Source organism: Pseudorca crassidens, chromosome 8, assembly GCF_039906515.1.
Source record: "Pseudorca crassidens isolate mPseCra1 chromosome 8, mPseCra1.hap1, whole genome shotgun sequence".
Classification (NCBI taxonomy): domain Eukaryota; kingdom Metazoa; phylum Chordata; class Mammalia; order Artiodactyla; family Delphinidae; genus Pseudorca; species Pseudorca crassidens.
Genome location: NC_090303.1, coordinates 60,749,915 through 60,764,852, shown reverse-complemented (window position 1 = coordinate 60,764,852; position 14,938 = coordinate 60,749,915). Strand labels below are relative to the sequence as shown.

At 45.8% G+C, this 14,938-nt stretch overlaps 1 protein-coding gene and 1 long non-coding RNA gene across 4 annotated transcripts in view; one reads left to right on the top strand and one right to left on the bottom strand.

Moving 5' to 3' along the window:
- LOC137229149 (uncharacterized) overlaps positions 1-14,938 on the top strand; it is a 164,251-nt gene that overhangs the window by 100,754 nt on the left and 48,559 nt on the right. The gene's annotated exons all lie outside the window — the stretch shown is intronic.
- PRR15 (proline rich 15) lies at positions 8,837-12,382 on the bottom strand. 2 transcript variants are annotated; one of them, XM_067745544.1, is made up of 2 exons: positions 11,828-12,382; positions 8,837-10,089 (listed from the first exon to the last, which is right to left on the bottom strand). In XM_067745544.1, the coding sequence occupies exon 2, from the start codon at positions 9,946-9,948 to the stop codon at positions 9,559-9,561; it is 390 nt and encodes a 129-aa protein (XP_067601645.1). In that variant the 5' UTR covers positions 9,949-10,089; positions 11,828-12,382; the 3' UTR covers positions 8,837-9,558. The 2 variants fall into 2 exon arrangements, with proteins under 2 accessions (XP_067601645.1, XP_067601646.1); XM_067745545.1 differs by lacking the exon at positions 11,828-12,382 and adding an exon at positions 10,484-10,619.

Below are 14,938 nucleotides of genomic sequence, written 5' to 3'. Positions count from 1 at the left end.
TACCTAAGGCTGCCTTGGATTTCCACTATCTGCAAAAGTTGTCCCATGTGAAGTCCCCACCTGCAGTAATACAGCAGTGGACAGCTAGAGGGAAGCAGGTGGATCATGGCGATGAAGCTGCTTTCTCGTCCTTCACCGTCTCTAGGATCAGAAATGCAGGGAGGATGGTCACTCCCAGGGCTTTAGAGATTTTATTGTTGACAATGTGGTGTCTCCACATCCCTAAGCCATCCCCCAGGCATTCCTGAAATTTAGCATTGCATTTCCCTACTAAGCTAATTGCCTCTTCTTCCCAATTTTACTTCCCTTTTTGGGGAGTCTGACAACACCTTAAAATACATTCGTCATATAATCCCAGATTCAGGGTATGTTCTTAAACATATAGATGACAGCACGGAATCCGATTCTCTTATTTTGTCCTCTTGGACCTGAGGTTCTTTCTTTTTCTCCGTCTCCTAGATGTCCAACTGCCCTTGAGTTTTTGAAACAAAAACATGACCACAGTTTTCCAAAATGCCTCTTGGCATTCCCCAAGGAATGGAGCCTTCACATTCCAGACAGGGTTTAAAGGAAACTGCTGAAATAATTCCTTCAGGCCAATCTCAACCCATCACTCAGGAACAAGAATAAAAACAGCTGATATTACTGAGGGCTTCCTCTGGGCTACGCAGCTTATCTCTAAGAGGTATGCTTTTATGTGTGCTTAGTTCAAGCAAAACACCATGAAGTGGTATTTGCATTTATTCACAAGGAAACCTGAGCTGGAGAAGGTAGATGATTCCACTCCAGTTCCATTCCCCGTGGCTGCTCACGCAGCAGCAATGTCCTCAAAAGCACTGAAGGTCTGCAAAGAAAGGGTCTATCGAAAGAGGTTCATCAAGCTCTTGGGACCTTGGAAAACCTGACCTCCAAGGCAGAGGGGAGAACATAGTGCAAGACCTGGAGCCTGCTTTGGCCGGAATAGAGCGTGTTGGAAGGGATGGCAGGGAGAGAGACACGGAGGAGTGGGCAGAGGTTGGACCCAGCGGGGTGCTTAAAGCACGTTTATTGGTTTAGGATTTTATCTGGAGGATGCCGTCTCATCGTACATCAGAGAGTGTTAACCAGGGGAAGGAGGTACTGGATTAGCTTTCTATGTTAAAAAGGTTTGAAATCTAACTTTTTACGAAGTTCAGTTCAGTGGTGGGTTGGGGAACAGATTATAGTAGGGGCAGGAGTGGATACAAAGAGAGGACCAGAGAGCAGGCTGCTGCGCTGGGCCAGGGGAGAGAAACTGGTGCCTTAGATTCTCTTTGTGGCAGGGAAAATGGAGAGAGGTGGACAGATTTGAAAGAGTTTATTAAAAATACAGAACAGACCGATCAATTCAATGAAGAGAGCCAGTGAGTTGGGAAGAATGAGGAACCAAGAATGACTTCTAGTTTTCTGGTTTGAGCAATTAAGAGCACTGAAGGAAGAACAGCAAGAGAGGGGGAGGAGGGCTTCCCTGGTGGCGCAGTGGTTGAGAGTCCGCCTGCCAATGCAGGGGATGCGGGTTTGTGCCCCAGTCCGGGAGGATCCCACATGCTGCAGAGCGGCTGGGCCTGTGAGCCATGGCCGCTGAGCCTGCGCGTCTGGAGCCTGTGCTCTGCGACAGGCTGGAGCCTGTGCTCCACGACTGGAGAGGCCACAACAGTGAGAGGCCCGCGTACCGCAAAAAAAAAAAAAAAAAAGAAAGAAAAGAAATTAAAGTAAAATAAATCAAAGACAAATACTGTATGATCTCACTTATATGTGGAATCTAAAACAAACTGAATAGAAACAGAGGACAGACTGCTGGTTGCCAGAGGGGGTGGGGGAAATGGGTGAAGGTGGTCAAAAGGTACAAACTTCCAGTTGTAAGATGAGTAAGTTCTGGGGATGTAATGTACAGCATGGTGACTGCAGTTAACAATATCACATTGTATATTTGGAAGTTGCTAAGAGAGTAGATCTTACAAGTTCTCATCACAGGAAAAAAAACTATGTGCGATGGTGGATGTTAACTAAAGTTACTGTGGTAACCATTTCACAATATATAAATCTATCCAACCATTATGTTGTCAACCTTAAACTAATACAATGTTATATGTCAATTACATCTCAATATCGGGACCAAAAAAAACCACAAACACAAACAAAACAAAACTAACAAATAACAACAACAAGAATTAAAGCATGGCAGGTTGTATAACTCAAATAGGTTCACAGACAGTAAATGGAAAAGCCAGGATTTAAATCTAACTCATCTGACTTTAGAACCCTCTGTCTTAACTACTATATTACTTCACTGCTCCTGCAAGAAATTTAAGTCCTCATTCGCTCAACAAATATTTAATGAGTACTACGTGCTAGGCGCTGCGCTGGCCACAGCAGAGCCAGCATAAATTAGAGTCCCTCCCCTTTAAGAGTTTACCATCTGGTGGTAGAGACAGTAACAATACTGTCCATGGGATGGGCTGCGGCAGGAGTCTGTGTGTCCACGGCAGGGACACAGACGAGGGCATCTAACTCTATCTTGGAGGCTCTGAGCGAAGCAACCAATGTCACAGTTAAAACTTAGTGGAAGAGTAGGCGTTTATGGCTATTTATAATATATATATATTTATAATATATAAAAATAATATATATGCAAAGGAGGAAATTTCAAGTTAGCTGGAAGAGCTGGTATTGGTAGATCTGATCACAGCCCAGAAAAATATCATGTCAATGGTGAGGGACATGACGTTGACCACAATCCTACTGTAAAATTTATTGCATGTAATTGGAGATCTGGTCTGTTTTGAATATAAAGGTAAACACTGCTTCTCTTAATAGACACTATAATAACAGAATTTTTGAACTTGAAGTGTCTGAACTTCTTGTTTTACAGGTGAGAAAATGAAAGCCCAGAGCAGTTAAGTGATTTGCCTGAGACCACACAACTACCAGTTAGAAAAATGGGTCTAGAACGTGGGCTTCCTTTCAGGCAGGCCAGTCTGTCCTTTACCAAAGCCCATCACCTTCAGGGCATAGTTCCATCTATTCATGGACTCACAGCTGCTGTATAAGGCCGTGTAGGTTGTTACTGGACAAGGGTGCCTGCTATGGGAGTGTTGGGGGGGGCTGAAGTCCACCCAGAGGAAGTAGCCCCCTTTTCTCACTCTCACAGGCACTTTATAGGCAAGCAATTGCCCTCTTGAAATGAATGTAGCCCAGCCTACAGAAACACCAGTTCCCTCCCATAGTGTATTAACACAGCAATATTGCCTGTATTTTTACCCATGCTGTTCAAATAATTTAGTGATTAGTGCTCTAGTGCCCACTGGCACAAAAAAACCAGTTCTGGTAGGTGGATTTCCAAACAAGTTTCACTGGTGTGATTTCTCTGCCTACAAGTGTGTCTTAGCCATGCCCTTTCCAACAAGGTGCAGGGGTTTGGAGCGAACAGGGGGTCTCCTTTGAGCGCTTAATCTCAGCTCCGGGGTCGTAGTTGCACCTTATATTATTACTGTGTTCTTTTGGGTTCCTGTTACTTCTTAGCAGGCAATCCCTTCTCACTGCAATCCGTATCACAGGTAATAGTTCTGTACAGTAAATGCTCCCTGTTCAAATTACTGTGTGGTTTCTCTCTCCTGATCAGGCTCTGACTGATTACAACCCTCTTAAATTTTTCTATCAGCCAGACACAGCCTGCTTTCCTAGAAGAGAAAAGATTATGACCCTACCAAGAATCACATGCAAGTACAGCATGGAGGGCCCATGACCTTGTAGGTTAGCCAGGAGTTCATGAAGGGGTGTGAAGAATGAACATTGCCCTTGGAATTTCCCTGAGCTCCTCGACTAAAAGGGCAGTGAGGCATGTGATCACATGCATATAATATGGTCAGTGGGAGTGGTAACATGCACTTGAATGTCCTATGCATAGGTGTTTCCCAACAGAGTGAAGGAGGACCATGACAGGCGCGTGGGAAGAGACTCTTGAATTTTAACAGTTGATTGAGGCTTTGCCAGGCAGGTAGTGGAGAAAGAATATTCCAAGCAGAGGCAACAGGACAGACAGAAGCCTGCAGGCATGGCAAGGTACTCTCGGGAATTGTCAGTAATATGGAATGGCTGGATAGGGGTGGCAGCCCTTGTGAAGGAGTCTGACCTTATCCTTCACAGTTTTAAAGACAGTGTAGAGAAGAGTTAAAAAATGATTGTTTCCAGGCCCCTGGCCTAGAGGGGATGAATTCTTGACCAAGGACACCACCAATGAGAATGGAAAAAGATGAGTTTAAACAAGAGTACAGAATCAGGTAGATTGGTGGGATTTGGGGCCCTCGAGGGCTAGTTATGAGGAACTGAGATGATAGTTGTGAAAACACACTTTTAAAATAATATGTATATAATTATATAGCCTTGCTGCAATTTGATTCTAGGCATGAATAATGAGGCTCCATGCTCCTATACAGCAGAATTACCCTGATTATTGGGCCAGATGACAGTGTGGTGACAGCACCATAGGATAACGTGGCAGCTTTATTGCATTTATGCTTCTCTACCTCCCTCCCAACTTCCCACCTGACCATCAGTACTGGCCAGTTGGTGCCTTTGTGTTTTATAGTAAACAATGAGCACTCTATGAATGAGCTTTCACAGCCCGTTGTTCAAAATAGCAAATTCCTAAGAGAGAGTTTTAAAGTGGGAATATAGACTCCATCCCATCATTTTACAGAAGAGCAAACCAACACCCGGATCATCTAAGATTCATCTAAGAGCAAGAGAGAGAGAGAATTATGACCGGGTGTCTTGGAAAACTTTGCAGGAGCTCTTTGCTGCCATCTTTGTAGGATATGCTTGTTGACTGGCACGAGAAAAAGATTAATAATCTAGGGTACTTGTAACTCAAGGAATATCCCTTCAGAAAAAGCACAGGGAGGTCCTGGATGGGTCCCGTATTCCCCACTTAATGGCAGGTGAGTCAGCAACTCCTTTCAGGAGTAGGAACCTTCATCTTCTTCAACATGAACGTTTCTAGTTTAAGGGCCGGAAAGTTTTGTCTCGTGGGTTAACAGTCTTGTTACACATGTCAGAGATGAAGATACTCCATCTTTTTATTGCACAAGGTTATGTCAACAACTCTGACATGACAGTTACGCATCCATCGCTTTGTCATCCGCAGCACAGTTTGGTTTGGAAGAAGGGCTGAATTCCTTGTTTTGAATACCTGGAAGGATCAATGATATCCTCTGTCAGTCTTATATATCGTGATCTTTAGCTACTACCACTTCTATACTGTGGTCAATTGTCCTCTGCCAGGGCAAGACCTGTGCCGTTTCCTTACAATTTATATCCTTAATGATAATCTTCTCTCGCCACGAATGCTATTCATCCCATGTTCCAGATGTACGGGGCCATCTTTTGACAAAGTGGTTGTTAATACACTGTGGCTGCAGGAGGCTGGGGAAGGGCCCTGTGCCTCCCTCCGGGCGGCCCCTCTTCCAGTCTCTCAGCCTTTACATGTACATTACATATACATTACACACATGTAATCGCTCAGAGGCAAGGTGAGAATGGGGCCGAGGGTACAGGAAACAGGTGAGAAGAACAAAGCTGTGATGGGACAGCCAGCTTGTCAGTGACAGTGTACCCTGGGCTGCACACTTGTTTCTAGCCTAAGGTACTGGTTATGTTGACACCCAAGGGTATAAAATATCTCTGGTCCCACCCTCTACTTGCCATGGAGATAAACTCATGCTTATCCCAAGAAAGGATCTCTTACATTTCTGGGTAATTATCATAAGATGCTCTGCAAATAAAATAAGAGTTTTTAAAGATCAGTTACCCCTACATCTCTATCATGCTAGCTTTTTTTTAGTGTTTGTTTCTAGTCTGGCTGATACTCCTCAACTAAGGAAAAATAATATTCTCTCTTTTTCTCATAAAAGGTGCCTTGTGATCACTGGATATTAGTGCCCTATTTTCCCCCTTATTCCTTTCCAGTTCACCTTTTATTTGAAAGGTGCCCACTTTTATTATTATTTATTTCAAGACACCCAGATTTTCTTCTGTGTATCCCATGAGAAGAACTATTTCTGACAGAGCTTCAGCCCATGCTACCGTTCATTAGGTTTATAGTTCCCTTCTAAGGACTCGGCAAGATCAGTGTTCTGAGTTTGCATTACATTTCAAAGCAGAGAAAAATATTTCCCAGTGTTATATGAAGCAGAATGTCCTAACTGTATACAAAATAGAGTCCCTGCTCTTGAAATGCAAATCAGAATGGGATGAACAACAGAAGCACGAACACAAAGGGACGTTCAGGTGACTTGTAATATGAGTTACTGCTCAGCCACCGACTGCAAGGACAGTCCCTGAGGTAAAAACCACCCTGTGCATATAATTATCATGGGTATGAAAATATTGAGCAAACACGCTGCTAGACTTTTGTCCCTTTTTCACATAATTTGGAAGCATGGCATAAGAATTTCTTTAATCGTTTCCAAATTTGTGAGTGAAATTTCATTTGTAAGGGATTTTAAGAAAACAAAAGTCTCCAACCTAATTAACTCCAAATTTAATTCAACATTTTCCTTTTATTTACTATAAAATATCAAGAGGTTTAAACATTTTCAAAATCTGTATATATGTTATGGGAATGTAATTAATCATCTGCAGAGCACATAAATCCCAGCAAGACACTTTGTCAAATTATCTCATCTTACTCATGATCCTTTTATCCCACCAATTTTTCTTGGTTTCTGATTTCACTGAGTTGGGATTAAGTCAGTGCATTCCTCCCACTGCATAATTAGGACTGCTTTAAAACTATGTAATTACAAACCTCAACTGCCAATTGTGCATTGCATTCATTGTCATAACTGCCATTAGCATGGTTTTAAATTCTTTCAGAGCAGTGGGGAAAGATGTCATGTTAATAAGTTCCACTGCTATATGTCTGCTATTGATTATCTGCAGCAATTACAGACTTGGATGGGATCCAAAACTAGACACACAACCCAGGAAAATGCCAATGTTTTGTGAATCTAAAGGAATTTTTAAGGAAAAAAAGTTCTTTAAAACAATAAAACTGGATGAAAGGGTTAGTATAAGATTTTAAAAGTATGCAATGGCTGGCTTACTTTTATAGATGGGTACAGATCTAATCTCTTGGTCTTCCTGGGAGGGGAGAAGTATTTTGGGTAGTTATCTACTCTAATTTTGATTACCTTCTACAGAAATTAAAATAGTATGAAGGTGTTCCAAAGCCTGATTTGACAGCGTCTGCTCTCTTCACTCCCACTGCTGGTCAGCCCACAGTCCCCTCGCTTAGCACGAACCTCTTCTGAGTCCAATATCCCAACTCCCTCTTCTTCATCAGTCTAGAGATGGTAGGTAGACCCACTTAAAATTGACGTGAAGTCTTCCTCATCCAGAAAGCTCACCCTGATGAGACTTCAGTCACGTATTTCCCAATTCTGAATACAAAGCAAAAAAAAAACTTTTCTTGATTAAAAAAAAAAAAAAAAAACCCTCACAAACTCTTTTTTAAGAAACTAAGGTGTTCATAATCCCCATGTAAACAATTTCCTTTGGAGTAAGCCTTTAGTATGTGGGAGTGCATGTATCAAATGGTAAACTCTATGATTTTGCTGGTATCCAAGCTTGATTCACTAATTTAAATCCATTTTAGCCATTTTCATCAAGTTTCTTTGTTAAATCTCTTTGGACAATCAACATGCTTTGTTATAAATTACTTTGTTATAAATTATTAATTTAAGAGAAACCAAAAACTATATATAACAAATTCAGGAGCTCCAATCAAGTTCTGGCCTGTCATTATCCACATTATATATATATAATATATATAATAATTATTATATATATATATAATGTAGACATCACATATATAAATTATATATATATTATATATATAGTTTATATATATATATGAGTGCAATGCACAATCGGCAGTTGAGGTTTTTAATTACATAGTTTTAAAGCAGTCCTAATTATGCAGTGGGAGGAATGCACTGATTTAATCCCAACTCAGTGAAATCAGAATTTTATATATTTATATATATTATATATATTACATATGTTATTTTCTTTAACATCTTTATTGGAGTATAATTGCTTTACAGTGGTGTGTTAGTTTCTGCTTTATAACTATATATGTTATTAATATATTAAATATATTAATATAATATATATTATATATCTATTATATATATGTACAATGTGTGTGTGTATATATATATATATATATACACACACACACACACTTCGATCATTATAATTTCCCCGCTATGCATTTCTAAATGGTTATAAATGAACTGAATTGTGGTGGGAAGAGGTCCCAGGGATCTTAACAACTACAATAACTCTCTTGTAATTTGCTGAAAGCAAGTGATTTCAGTACTGATTTACTCTTTTACTTGAAGTTCATAACAAAAGCAAACAGGTAGATTTTTGTTAAAAATCTACAGGTTGGTAGATCTTTAAGGCCTTGCACCTAGATAAATTCTTACTTCAGACTAAGGAAATTAGCTTTTGAAGCAAAGAGGGTGGGAAAAAAGCCAGCTTTGCACAAACTGAGAGTTCAGTCCACCTGTTTGAATAAGTATTTTTAGACAATTCTGAATCAGGTTAATAATGAATACAGAAAGAATTATTATTAGCATTGTGACTTACTCTATGAAGATGCACTGAAGTAAAAAAGAAAACTTAGGAATAATTAATTGGTACCTCTCCCTCTCTTCCTCGAACTTGGTTTGTAAATAGGGATATCCAGCTAGCTGTTTCCTATCTGGGTGTTGGTAGTTTGTAGACATGGTCTCCTCCCTGCAGCTTTTCAAGAGGAACTGTCAGGTTATGTGGCAAATGATTAACTCTGTCACCCTGGATTTTGCATGCCTGCTTTTAAGTATGATGAGCTTCAGTCTTGCAATGGAAAAAAAAATACAAAAGTCACCTTAAGTCTTACAGTGCAACAGTTTTAATAGTCCACGCTACAACAGGCAAGTACAGTTTTGCAGTTCAACATTAAAAGCAATCCTGCCTTAATTAAAATGCTTCTACTTAAGAATGCTTCCTGCTCTCTTCCATCCCTTCACTTAAGGTGTGTCTACAAAAGTACTCCTAAAGTGCATTTCTCAGGCATTAAAGATAGCACTGTGATTTGCTTTCCAATAGCAAGTTCGGAATCAGAGCATGCCGTTCTCAGTGGAGGGCTGCGCAATTCCAGCTGAGCTAAGGTCTCTTACAAAAGTACCCTTCTCACTCCCACGGGCGACGCAAACGAGGCCACTGAAGTTTTTTGAAAAAAATTGTGCCAACTTCCTCTGCGGTATCTTCTCTTACCACGAATAAATATTTAATGCATCCTTGAGTCGTGATACACGGAACACGTTGTTTTTTCACGTCAATTTCTAGGAAAATAAACTCTGGAGGCCTTGTGCGAATATTCTGAATTTGGTGGGATGAGACTCCAAGAACAGGGGCGGGGCAGAATTCTCGGGTTTAGACCTGGGGGTTGGGGAGGCGTGGTGCGAAGAGAGTCCCGGAGCGCTTGGGCTACTGCTTGTCCTCGTGCGGGTCACCAGAGAAGCTCGCCTCCTCCGAGGACCTGACTCCCTCGGGGAGCAGAGTGGCGCGCACTTTCCTCTTCTCCTTAAAGCGGCCCGAGCGCGAGATCTTCAAATTTCGGCGGCTGTTGCCCGATTTCTCCCCGCCCAACTTGTCTGGCTTGTGGGGCTCGCCGGCGCCCCCGAGGAGATTGGGATGCTGATTCTCCCGGGAACTGCTAGTCCAGTCGGGGCCAGGCGGGGCGGGCGCCGCGGGTTCCCCGGGGTCAGGCTGGGTGGGAGGCTTCGCACCCCCCGCGGCGTCCTTGCTTTTCTTCCTGCTGTTCTTTAACGAACTCCACCAGGAGCCCGAGCTGCCTGTGCCGCCGCCGTCGGCCATGGCCAGCGGGCCAAGTGGCGGGGGGCGCGGCGAGCGGGGAAGGGCCTCAGCGGCAGCGGCGCCTCTCTCGTCCACCTCGGCCCTGCCCCGGCTTCTCGCAAGCGGGCTGCGGGCTGGGAGCCGCCGAAGCAGAGGCTTGTGCTGGGGAGGAAAACAAAACTTCGTTACTGGGTTTGTCGAAGTCACGTGCCCTCAATCCCACTTCCTCCCCTTGGCTCCGTCTGGCACCGGGGCGGCTGGGGTCCGAGGGTCCGCAGCCGCGCGGGCCGCAGAGGGCACCGCCGCGCCCCCCCCCGCCCCCCGCCACGGCGCAGGCGGACCAAGGGCTTCCGGGGCGCCACCCTCTGGTCTCGAGACTGAGTCTTGGCACTCCCTGGCCTCAGCCTTAGTCTGGCTTCCAGGATAGCGCAGTGGTCCGCGCGCGAGGGCCACCCAGGGGTGGGTGCCGGGGCTTCTGGATTAACCAGGCCCCAGAGGGAAAATGGCCTGTCCTGTCACTCCACCCGTTTGTAGACGAAGCCCAAAGGTGACCCACCGGGTCCAGAAGGGCACCTGCGAGGAGGGCGCCCGGAAGCAAGCGCGTCCCCGCTATAGGTGAGCCATGAACATTAGATCCCTGTCAAACAGTTCCGAAATTTCCCTCAAAGGTTTTTGTTCCCTGGACTTCTGTCCCGGGATCCTTTTTGATGTGATTCTTCGGGGGCGGGGCGGGGCGGGGCGTGGGGGGCGGATTTACAGGCCAGTAAGAGCGAGGGACAAGCTCATGGTGTTTGTTTCTTTTAAATTCTGCTTTCGACAAAACTTATGCCTGATGACCTTCAGAGAAGCATGTCTAGACCTAACTTGCCTTGAAAACCGCCATCCTAACGCTTCCTTTTATTCCCCAGAGACCAATCTTGCGTCTCTTTGAAGCCACCCGCTGCCTGCGGTTGAGATGAGCCCAAGTCCCCTTCCCTTAGTTCTGTATTAAAATATGCACCGCGTCTGTTTGTACTAGGCAACTCAACTCATGGGATTTTAAGTTACAAATTAAAGGCTTCTGTTCTTTTCCTTGCGCAATTCCCTCCTCCAAAGGAGAGAGCGCACAACCAAGAACTCCAATTTGCCTCTTCCCACCTTTTAAAATAGCACTGCGGAGCGAAAAGGCTGTTTGTTAGCACTTAAGGTGCGAATATCGGAAGCGAGGCTCCTCTGCTCATTTTCTGTGCTGGGCACTAACTCCACGAACGAGCAGGATTCGCTGACGCCGCGGCTCATTTCCAGGTTTCCGCTGGGCTCCTTCCCATCCCACGCGCCCGGCGCTGCTGGGATTCGCCCGCTCTGGAGAGCGAAAATTCGGCGGTGTCTGTGGTTTGGAGGTTCTCCTTCCCCAACCGGGGGGAGACAGCCGGAGGGCCTACGCCGGCGGCCGCAGCGGCCTCCCCTGAGCAAGGAGACCTTGGCACCAGCTCCTCCCCAGAACGCCCCGAGGGCACACTCGACTTGAAAACAATAGAAGAAAAAATGGCCAAAAGTTCTTTCCTTACAGAAGGCACCCACACCCTCAGGCACAGTTTGCAGTTGGGTTTGCAAACATCCATTCCCCCTCCGCTTTATAGATCGGAAAAGCACCCCCAACTTATTCACTGGTGGTGGTGGTGCTGGTGATAGTGGTGGGTGTTCCTGATGCTACTTTCAGTCTTCTACCCTACGCTTTCTTCTCCACAATCAACGTTGTATGCACGGAAGGGTTTTGCACAAATTGCTCATGGGAAAGATTGCAAATTACGCAGAACGCCTGCAGCTAGTAACTTCTCCTCGGGCGCTGAGGGAGCGCCCCAGCGTGACACCCCGGAATGGGCTCTGTCTTGGCGGACGGAGAATCACCCTGATCGCTCACCTGCTCAGGCTTCCCAGGACCCCGCGGCTCCGCGCCTCTCTTCCCGCGCAGAGTCGGGAGGGGGTGCGCTTGGGTTAATCTGGAAGTCGGGGCGCGGCGTCCCTCTGCGCGGTCTTGGAGAGGTCAGGTTTCTTTCTGGAAGGTGTGCTAGCCGAAATCGCCGCAGTCCAGCTAAGCCGATTGCTGTTGCTGGTCTCCCCTGGCTCCTCCAGCTTCCTGGCGCAGCGGCGGCAGTAGCCCGGAGCTCGAAGTACTGTTGGCTCCGACCGGAGGCCGCCCCTGCGAGTGAGTGCCAGGCTCACTGCCCCAGGTGAATGGCCAGGCAGTCTCTCCCGCCTAGTAGCCTTTCATTCTCCCTTCCCCTGATAGCGCCGCCCGGGAGCCGCAGGGAGATGGGATCTCAGGGGCTCACTCTGATGCATTGAAGCTCCCTACCGCGTCGGTCCTCCGCGCGGGGAAAGACATCTGCTCACCTGCTGGTTATTCGCCAAGTGATTCTAGAAACCAGAGCCCCGGGGCAGCGGGAAGAAAAAAATAATAACCCAGGAGGCGGCCACTGCTGCCACAGGTGCAGGTAGGAAGTTCGCGTTCCCGCCTTCCAGGGACGAGATTGGACCAGGTCGCCTACGTGGCGCCAGCCTTGGGATGTCTGATTGGAGAAAGGCTGCGTGCGCCTCTCGCGAGTCGGACTCCTGAAGAAGAAACGGTAGAGGAGACCGGAGGCCGGGAGACCGAGGCTGCAGGTGGGCTCCGGCGGATATACGTCGCAGCTCTCTCTCCCTCTGCCCCTACCCCAATTTCTTTTTTTCCTTTCCTCTCCGCGTCCCCAACCGTGGCCACTCAGCTCCCAGAATCTCAAGTTCTGTAACTTACAGGAGCCGTTCCATACCCAGGCACAGTGTTGCAGAGTTGCAGGCGCCCTGAGTTGAAAGGCTGTAATATTAACAAGTTCGTTATGTGCCAGCCAGGCGCTCTTCCAAGCGCTTTCTGTGGATTAACTTATTTACTCCTCCTCACAGCAACCCTAGGAGGTAAGAACTATTGTTATCCTCACTTGAGGATAACTTAGCTCTGAAAGGCTAAAGGGTTGCCCAAGGTTGCACGGCTGGTGAGTGGCAGAGCCGGATTTGTACCCTGGAGACCTGACTCCGGCTCCCGCGGTCTTAACCGGCACCTTATACCGCAGCCTGCCAGTCAGTGTCGGTCTCTTAGCGTGACTCAGTGAGGATGTGACTTTCCTTCCCTCAGGTCTAGAAGTCCGTGGACAGCCACCGCGCCTGAGGAGTACAGATCCAGCCCTGAGCTGGAAGTCAAGTGAACCCGCGGATGGCGTCAAGTTTCAGGAGGCTTTTGTTCCCAGGAACATATGGGTGCTTTTTATTACCTGGACAGAAAGGTTTTGACATAGGGCATTTTCACTAATAAGGCAGAGGTGCAACCGGCTGCATCTTCTAGGATGCTTTTATTTTTCAAAGAACTATTTTGATGTTCACTGAGCTCGTGTGTAACTCCTCTGAAGGACTGCGTATGGAGCAACTGACATCCCAGCATCTTTGTTCTGAGGATTTTCTAAAGTGGTGAAGTAGTGAAAGACATGATGCCTACCTATTGCATAACTTACAATATGGAATTCATAGGAAGAAATTTTTATAGAGTATTTCAATGTATGAAATATGGTAAAATATGAATATTTTATATCCTTAACTTAGTTTAGCATTCTTGGATTTTTAAATGATATGCACAGCAGCGTGTATTTGAAAGTGATACATTTCCATATATTTCTTGGGATTCGTTTTAGAGAGGAAACTTGCAATCGTAGCACCAGAACTGAACAAAGACAGGCCACCAACCATGAGAGGAGGACGGGATACATCGTCATAGTGCCAAGGAGGAAAGTCCTGTCTGAAGAACCCTCACCGCTAGAAAGTGGTGGAGCTGGGTTCCAAACGTTGTTTGTTGATCAAATGGGTGAAAGAAGGAAGACATTTAGGAAAAGAAAATGAGTCCTGCAAATGGCTTCTCATCTAGCATGATTTAACAAAGGGCCAGCATTTTCTAAATAGATGAACATCAGCTAACTGCTGAAATTAAAAAATTCATTCTCTTCCATCCCTCCCGTTTGTATTTAACAACTTTGAATATTTCTGTATTTCATTGACTTGATAACACCTTATAAATAACCCTTGCATGCAGTAAAAACATTTAAATGGAGACATGAAAACTAAGGAGAAATGAGGCAGAAGGGACTAGGGAGGTGGAGAATGGGTGTCCCTCCAGACAGAGGGAATAGCACGTGCAAAAGCCATGAGCTGTGAAGGAGCTTAGGATTTTTAAGGAGCAAAGAGGTGGTCAGTGTGATCTGAGTACAAAGTGAGCTGAAGCACCGCAGGAGACAAAGCTAGAAAGGTGGGTGCGACCAGACCCTTCAGGACCTGGTAGGACTTTTGAACATAATCCATTATAGAGGAAGTGACATGGTAAGATTTGCATTTAAAATATCACTGAAACTGTAAACAGTGGATGGTAGAGTGGACAAGGTGGGGCTACAGGAAAACCAGTCTGGAACTGTTGGGGTAGTTCAGGTGGGATATTTTGATGGCTGGTGGGAGGGTGCTGGCAGTGGGGGAGGTGAGAAGAATTAGATGTATGCAAAAGAGAGTTAGGAGGTAAAATCAACAGGACACGCTTTCATTCAGTTCATACAAAAGAGGAGCCTGAGTTTAACTAGAGGCTTAAAACAGATGCTTTTACAGTCTTCCTTGTAACTAGGAGCATGCATGTGATCTAGTTCTGACTTATGGGGCTATAAGGAAGACTTCTGGAAATGTTTCTTCCTAAATACAGGACAGAGGGCTTGCCTGGTGGCGCAGTGGTTGAGAATCTGCCTGCCAATGCAGGGGACACGGGTTCGAGCCCTGGTCTGGGAAGATCCCACGTGCCGCGGAGCAACTGGGCCCGTGAGCCACAACTACTGAGCCTGTGCGTCTGGAACCTGTTCTCGGCAACAAGAGAGGCCGCGATAGTGAGAGGCCCGCACACCGCGATGAAGAGTGGCCCCCACCTGCCACAACTAGAGAAAGCCCTCGCACAGAAACGAGGACGCAACACAGC

Excerpts from the sequence above, each read along its gene's own strand:
- PRR15 (XM_067745544.1), bottom strand. The coding sequence starts at position 9,948 with ATGGCCGACGGCGGCGGCACAGGCAGCTCGGGCTCCTGGTGGAGTTCG.